The following is a 7761-nucleotide window of genomic DNA, read 5'->3' as shown; positions in this document are numbered from 1 at the left end:
TTCCCCTCCCTTTCCGCCTCCTTCTGCGGGCCACGCTGACAACCGCTGCTGGGACTTTTGCTGCATGCTACAGCCCTCTAGCTGTACGTCTGAGGCTATCAGTCACCTCCAGCGCGCCCGCAAGGCGTTGCTGGAGGGTACGATAGGCCCGGACATGAACTCTCGGGCCCGAGGCGACATCAAGCGAGTACTCGCTTTCCTCAAGCTCAAGCGCGACGCCGGCAAAGCGACACCATCCAAGCCCTTCCAGCTCGCCGTACCTGCAGCTGCGACTCGCCAGACGCCCTTTTCGCTGAGATCCAACGCGACCCCCACCTCCCCGTTCCCACCCTCCTCGCCAGACTCGCATCCGCAGGTGGTTGAGGGGGGAAGCAACAGTATGGGGGGCAAGTTGAGTCACACGGCTGCCAGCATGCCGCTCAACAACCCGCCAAACGCCCTCAACAAGCCGTGTGACCCACTTGACTCCCCACCCTCGGAAGGGGTGGCGGTCAGTGGTCCTCTCGTAGCGCTTTCTAGCAACGTGCAGAAGCTTACAGACGTTGTACAATCTCTCCACACCCGCATGGACGCCTGGGAGTCAAAGAACCGCTTTGCAGCGCTCCAAAGCAACGTCTTGGACCCTCCTCCCCCGCTGGCGCCCGCCGTACAATCCTACGCAGCTGCTGCTGCTGTCCCGGCCCGCCCAGCAGCTCCCTCGGTCCCCGCTGCAGCCCGACGCGTCCCCGCGCCCACGAAACCCGCGCCCCGCACCTCCCTCATCGCCGGCACCGCCAACCTCCCCGAGACGCACTTCCTCCGCGCCCTCCCTGAGCACCGGATCCTGCCCTGCGTTTGCAAGATGATGGTCAGCTCATCCCCCGACCCCTCGACCCTCGTCTACGCCCAACACATGGAGAGAGGAGACGTACGACTCGTCACCCGTGGACCTTCGGCTGCCGACCTCCTCCGCCGCGCTCTCTCCGCCTACTCGGCCGAAATTGTGGTGAAGATGCCGGTTGAGGCGACGTCGTTGGTCGCACATTGGGTACCGGTCGACGCGGACGAGGTCGAAGTGCGAGAGAAGGTGGAAGAGTGGGTTGGCGGTGAGGGAAAGGTGGCTGGGGCCAGATGGTTGGCGCGGCGTGCAGACAAGTCGTACGGATTGTGGTTGGTGGAGCTGTGCAATGCGGAGGACATCAGCGCAATCCTACGTAAGGCGGTCCGCCAGCTCAGGCCGGGAGTGTGGGCAGAGTTGGAGAGGCCCAATTTGGTCGCGAAAAGGAGAGCGGAAGCAAGCAAGCGGTCAAACAAGACGAACGCACCCCTCGCTCCCGACACCCGCACATCCACCCCAGCTCACAATTCCGCCGCTCCCCTCCCTTCGCCCGACCCGACCCGACAATCAAGTCGCCGCCGCAGACGCCGCCTCGCTCCGCGGGACCGCACGGAACAATGTTGACAGGATATCTCGGCACGACAGCGAGCGGAAGCGGAAGCGAGCCGAGCAACTTGTCGCGGATGATGGTCGACGAGTCGTCAGGCGAAGGACCGTCCGCATTCCTCGGAACGCCATCTCGCGCGTCCCTGATCCCGCTCCCTCGCTCGCCAACACCGACAGTCGAAGACCTGCGACCGAGCCGGTGGCGGACTGGTCGGTGGACACGGAGGAGGAGGCGTTTGAACAAGAGGGGAGGAGCGAGTCGGAGGAGGAGGGGGAGTCGACAGCGACGGGTGCAGCAGAGGAGACAGGCGCGGGATGCGGGAACGAGAAGGACAATAAGAAGAGGGAAGAGAAGAGGAACGAGGCAAAGGAGGAGAAGAGGCAGGAAGCGCCGAGGGGAAGGGAGTCGAGGAGGCAGGTGCTGAGGGAGAAGAACCTGTTGCAGACCGAAGGAGCGGTCAGCACTCCTTCTATCCCTCCAGCCAGGTGTGCCCTGCGCGTTTGCAGCGTCGTCTCATCATCCGAGGACGAGCTGCTCCTCCGCCCCAACCCGCCGCCGCCGCCTTCGCAAGTGAGGAGGACGACAAAGACGAGCCTCCGCTCATTTGTCATCGTCACCTACAACATCCACTGTAGCCCAGACGTCTGATCGCAACTCGTCAACTCGCCCGCACTTTGGCAAGTCGACGTTCTCCTCCTCCAAGAAGTGCCCCGCTCCCTCCATCCCTTGCCGCGCGGTTGGTCCCTCGTCCTCCCTCCGCCCGTCACGTACACAACGGACGAGCCAACTCACCCTGGATCCGCCGCGCTCGTCTCTCCCCGCTTCCCACCCTCCGCCTTCTCGCAACTCCCCGTTGCGTCGAGAGATGTTGTCGGTGTCGATCTGCGAGTCAACGAACACGAGTCAGTACGAGTCGTTGGTGTGTACAACCCGTGCGCAGGCGGTCGCTCCCCGCCAAAACGCTCAGAGCGAGATGTCCTCCCTGCCATCCTCGCCTCCTCGCCGTCTCAGAACACCCTTGTCATTGCTGGCAACTTCAACCTACATCACCCCGCCTGGGATCCGTCTGTCCTTGAAGCCGACGACGAGGCTGAAGAGGCGCGACTCACCTTCGAGGACGCCGGACTCGTCCACTTCCACGAGGCGAGCAAGTCGACTTGGTCGTTGTCGAGGTCAAGTTGGGTGCTCGACCTGGTGCTGGGGAACCTGCGTGCGGAGGAGAGACTCGTCAGCTCAGTCATCGACGAGGCGCTCGAGTACGGATCGGACCACCGCCCGATACGCACCGTCCTTGCCGTCGAACGAGCAGACCGCCCGCCGGCCTACCCCCGCCGCCTCTTCCGCAAAGCCGACCCAGCAACCATCCTCCGCGCCTGCGCCAAACTCGCCGCGTCTGTCGCGACGCCTGCGACCCTTCTCACGCCAGCCGATCTAGACACCGAAGCGGCAACACTTGACTTGATGCTCCGCGAGACCGTCTCGGTAGCCGTCCCACTCGCGAAGCCGTCGCGCTCACGCTTTGCCCATCGATGGTGGAGCGCTGAAGTGGCGGGCGCAGTTGATGAAGTGCGACGAGTGCAAACTCGGGCATATCGGGTGAAGGCGAGAGGCAATGAGGGAGATGTGGTGGAAGCGGCAGTGCGAGCGGCGAAGGTGGCGACAAACCGAGCGAAGGCGATGATCAGGCGAGAGAAGAGGCGGGCGGAAAGGGCGGAAGTCGAAGAGGTGAATGAGGGGACGCTGTGGAAGGTGGTGAAGGAGAAGCTGGGGGATAGAGGATCAGCGGCTGCATCAACTCTGCCGCTCAAGAGGGACGACGGGACATACGCAACGTCACCCATTGACAAGCTCGCCCTCCTCCAGCCCGTCCTGCTACCGGTCGTCGAGGCGCCAGAGGCCGAAGGCGCCGCAGATGTCGAGCAGCCTGCATGAAAGGGGAATGGGAGGACCGTCAGCGGAGTACAAGTAGGTCACCAGTTTACTGTCCTACCCGCTACGAGTCCGTCAGACGAATGCCACGCGAGTGAGCATAGACGCACCTCCGCAGAAGACGCCGCGACGCGCGACACCACGCCCGACGACGGCGACCAAGGCAACAAGGGAGAGAGAGAGAGAGAGTTCCTGATTACAAGTCATATCGGGCTGAGCCCATGTAGACCGGTGAAGTCTGGTCACCACAGCGCACAACGACATAGAAGGGGTATCTACTGAAGTGGAGAGGCGATAAAGGGTGGAGAGACAACAGGTGAGCAGAATGGAGCGGCAAAGTAGGTGTGAGTGTGAGAAAGTGCGAAAGAAAGGGTAAGAGTGATGGTGGAGGGGCGCGGTGCGGTGAGCTAGTAGAACGGGGTGTCAGGGGCTAGGGAAACGAAGAACGAAGCCGAAATACCGAGAAACCATCGAGATATGCCAGACTTGATCTTGTCCTTCTCCGACGGCGGCGACGACGGCGACGGCAGTCAGGGCGCGGTTTTGGTGGGTCGTGTGGTAGAGTGTGGTGTAGGGGGCTTGCCGGACTAGAAGCGGGCCAGGTCGAGGTTGGATCGGGCGAGAGAGAGAGAGAGAGGGTTCAGAGCGGAGGGTTTGGGGTGGTGGTGGTGCCGGGCGGTCTTCTCCTACGCTCCGTTTCCCGCCTTCCTTCTCGTCTTGTCCCCTTCTCGCTCAAGGACGACTTGCGTCACAACTGGCCGGCACTGCAAGAGCACAAGGTGGAGTCAGTGCTGCGTAACGCCCGTCCGTTCGCTGCCGCAGGTCCCGACGGAGTCCCCAACTTTGTCATCCAGTCCGCCTGGCCAGCCCTCAAATCCCGCCTCGTCCCGCTACTTGCCGCCTCACTCCGCCTTGGTCACCTTCCGGCGAGTTGGCGCGATGCAACCGGCGTTGTCTTGAGGAAACCGAAGAAGGATGACTACTCACTCACCAAGTCGTACCGGCTCATCTGTTTCGAGCGCTGCATCAGCAAGCTCCTCGAGTCAATCGTAGCAAGGTGTATCACGCACCTCGCGGACTCGCTCCAGCTCATCCCGCCCATCCACTTCGGGGCCCGAACTGGCCGGTCCGCCGAGGACGCGGTAGTCTGCTGCGTGGACGAGATCAGACGTCAGTGGCGGAACGGTAACGTTGTCCTCGGCATCGCGCCCGACGTCGCGAAGGTGTTTCCGTCGGTTCGGATGGAGGTCCTTGTGCGGGAGATGGAGGAGAAGGGCTTACCGCGCTTGCTCCCCCGGTGGACCGAGTCCTCCATGTCGAACCGGACGTGCACACTGCGTTTGGAAGGCGTCAGCAGCGAACCCGTTGAGTGGAGGAGCGGCCTGCCGCAAGGCTCACCGCTAAGTCCAATCCTCTTCCTCCTCTACAACTCCGGCGCACTGGCAGCGTGCAAGACGACGACGTCGACATTGTTCGGATGGGTGGACGACTTAAATGTCCTCGCCTGGGGGAGAAACGTCGAGGAGGCGGTCAGCGCAGCCCAGCGGATTGTCCCCGGCCTCGAGGAATGGTTGGCCACGCACCAAAGCCTGTTCGAGCCCTCGAAGACCTTTGTCACGCGCTTTTTGCCTGCCCAAGACCGCTCAGCCGACGACCCGAAAGTTGTGCTCTGCGGCAAGGAACTCGAGTACTCCTCGGCACTTGGGATGCTTGGTGTGACAATCGACGAGAGGCTCACCTTCAAGCAGCACGTCGCCTCGTGCGCCGCAAAGGCATCGAAGGTGATGGTGGGCGTCGGGCTACTGGCGAAGAGTCGCGGCGGGTTGAAGGCGAAGTACGTGACACCTCACTCGCCGCCCTCGAGGTCGAAGCAAACCTCCTCCCGCTCGATCTGTGCCTCACCCACCAAGTCCTGCGACTCGCCCTCCGCCTCGCCTCGAGCCCGTCAGACTCGGCCTTACATGCACGATTCCGCCTCGCCCGACCTGCGATGCCCGCCAAACACCCGTCGCCAATCCACCTCCCGCTTCACTCGTTCCCAGCGCTCCTCCAGCCCCGCACCTGAGTTGAACCGATTGCCTACTCACCTCTCGCGCCGTGGGCGAGCCCGCCGCGCTGCCGGCTCGTTGTTGACGTGTCGAAGGAGGCGTCGGTCGAGTCCCACACTCGAGAGGTTCGCGCGCTCGACAACGCGGGCGGGATGGCGGCCTATTCGGACGGCTCGCTGCTTGAGAGTTGAGCTGGTGCGTTGGCAGTCGTACGATTCGGCGCAAGAGAGGAAGGGCTGTGGGGGAAGAAGGCAAGGGCGTTGGGTCAGTACCAGTCGGTGTACGCAGCGGAGCTCGAGGGCGCCTGCCTGGCACTCGACGGCATCCTCCAGTCCCTCAGCAGCTCCACTGACTACCCTCTTCATCAACAATCAGTCAGTTGTCCGCTCGCCCTTCAACACATTCCCCACCACCGGCCAATCCGCCCGACTTGCCCTGCGCGCGCTCGCCCTGGTGCTCAAGCACAACCACCCATATGCTCGACTCACCCTGCAGTGGCTTGCTGGCCATCTGGCGGTGCCAGGGAATGAGATGGCAGACGAAGAAGCGAAGAGGGCGGCGGGAGTTGGCAATGACAAGGTGGGGAAGTCGAAGGGAGGGCGTGCGGACGGTCGTGGTCGGCGCAGGCGCGGTCCTAAGCTGTTGAAGCCAGACCAGAGCAGCAGCAGCTCATTGTCAGCGGACGAGAGCGGGTGGGAGGAGGACGAGGAGGAGCGGGCGACCCGCCTCCAGCGCGAAGTCGCTCGCCTCGGTCGTCTCGACTTGTCAACGCTTGCGGGCCCCGATGAGCTTGTCAAAGGAGGCACCATGCTGCCGAAATTGCTATCATCGCTCAAGCAGGCTCACCGCACCACCCTGCTCGCGGAATGGACCCGTCAATGGACCCTCTCCTCATTGCCAGGCGCCGGTCTTCGCACTGTCGACGCTCGTCCACCCGGACCACCCTTTGTCCGTGCCCTACACTCGCTCGACAGGGTTCACTCGACCATCCTTGCCCGGCTCCGCCTCGACTTCAACGACTTGGGTTCATCGAAGGCGAGGATGGGGCTTGGGACGGGACTCTGCGAGTGCGGCAAGGCGGTGGACACCCGCCAGCACTACATCCTCGAATGCTCGCTCTACTCGGACAAGCGCCAGCAGCTCCGGCGCGAAATCGGCTTGTCGAACCTCAAGATGGACAAGATCTTTTCTCCTCGCTTCTTCCGACCTCTGCTTCGTTTTATTCTGGCTTCCTATCGCTTCCCACAGTTGTATGCTCCTCTCCCTCTCGTAGCTCACGTGCGCCTGGCGGCTCGCCCTCGTAGGTGGCCCCAAGTCGACATGGGTCTTTCCAGGCCTGAACGACTCTAAACTCGGAATGTATCCTATCCTATCCTATCCACTCTCCTATCCACTCCACGTCGCCAAGGCATTCCCGTCGGTTCGGACTGAAGTGCTTGTGCGGGAGATGGAGGAGAAGGGCTTACCGCGCTTGCTCCGCCGGTGGACTGAGTCCTTCATGTCGGACCGGACGTGCACACTGCGTTTGGAAGGCGTCAGCAGCGAACCCGTCGACTGGAGGAGCGGCTTACCGCAAGGTTCACCGCTCAGCCCGATCCTGTTCCTCCTCTACAACGCCGGCGCACTTGAGGCGTGCGAGACGCCGACTTCGACGGCGTTTGGCTGGGTGGATGACTTGAACGACCTGGCCTGGGGAAGGTACATTCAGGAGGCGGTCAGCGCAGCTCAGCAGATCGTCCCCGGTCTTGAGGAATGGTCAGCAACGTGCCACAGCCTTTTCGAGCTGTCCAAGACCCTTGTCATGTGTTTCTCGCCCGCACGAGAACGCTCACATGACAACCCGAAGATAGTGCTCTGCGGCAAGGAACTTGAGTATTTGTCAGCGCTTGGGATGCTCGGAGTGACACTTGATGAATGACTCATCTTTGAGCAGCACATTGTGTTCAATCATTGGATATCAAGGCGCAGATCTGGCGGCACAAGCAGTACACAAACAGGAGTGGCAGAGAGAATGCAAGCTGCGCCTCCAGTATTGTTTAGTGTTCAGTGCCAAATATGACAGAACTTTCACAGGTATCAGATGATGAGTGGAGCAAGGAGGAGGAGGGCAAGTGAGGAGCTCTTTGGCCAGCCAGCTTGCCTCACCAAAATCGGCGAGAACTGCTCACTTGGACTTGATTTGGATGCTCAGCTACCCGCCAGCACCTGAGCACTGTGGAGCGCGTACAAGCAGGCAATGCGCGCACTGGGACAGGGCATGGCGACGTTCAATCCTCAGATGTGAGCTCTTCACTGTTGCCCTTGCGCTTGCCCAGGGACCACAAAGGGCTCACAAGGTGGCAGGCAACCCTGCTCTATCC

The 7761-nt window shown here is 62.0% G+C and overlaps 2 protein-coding genes across 2 annotated transcripts; both read left to right on the top strand.

The window, feature by feature from the left end:
• Window positions 1–64: 64 nt before the first annotated feature.
• Window positions 65–3356, top strand: RHTO_07056 (Endonuclease/exonuclease/phosphatase domain containing protein; the record flags this gene model as incomplete). The annotated part of the gene is made up of 3 exons (XM_016420715.1): window positions 65–1193; window positions 1264–2055; window positions 2107–3356. 3 exons carry the CDS (start codon window positions 65–67, stop codon window positions 3354–3356), a joined length of 3171 nt encoding a protein of 1056 aa, XP_016269207.1.
• Window positions 3357–3830: 474 nt separating this feature from the next.
• RHTO_07055 (reverse transcriptase) lies at window positions 3831–7319 on the top strand (the record flags this gene model as incomplete). Its single annotated transcript, XM_016420714.1, has 4 exons — window positions 3831–3899; window positions 4091–5187; window positions 5734–6617; window positions 6706–7319. 4 exons carry the CDS (start codon window positions 3831–3833, stop codon window positions 7317–7319), a joined length of 2664 nt encoding a protein of 887 aa, XP_016269208.1.
• Between the last annotated feature and the right edge of the window lie 442 nt (window positions 7320–7761).

This window comes from Rhodotorula toruloides (assembly GCF_000320785.1).
Source record: "Rhodotorula toruloides NP11 unplaced genomic scaffold Scaffold50, whole genome shotgun sequence".
Taxonomy (NCBI): domain Eukaryota; kingdom Fungi; phylum Basidiomycota; class Microbotryomycetes; order Sporidiobolales; family Sporidiobolaceae; genus Rhodotorula; species Rhodotorula toruloides.
The sequence above is the reverse complement of the archived record's forward strand: the minus strand, read 5'-3'. Positions and strand labels throughout refer to the sequence as shown.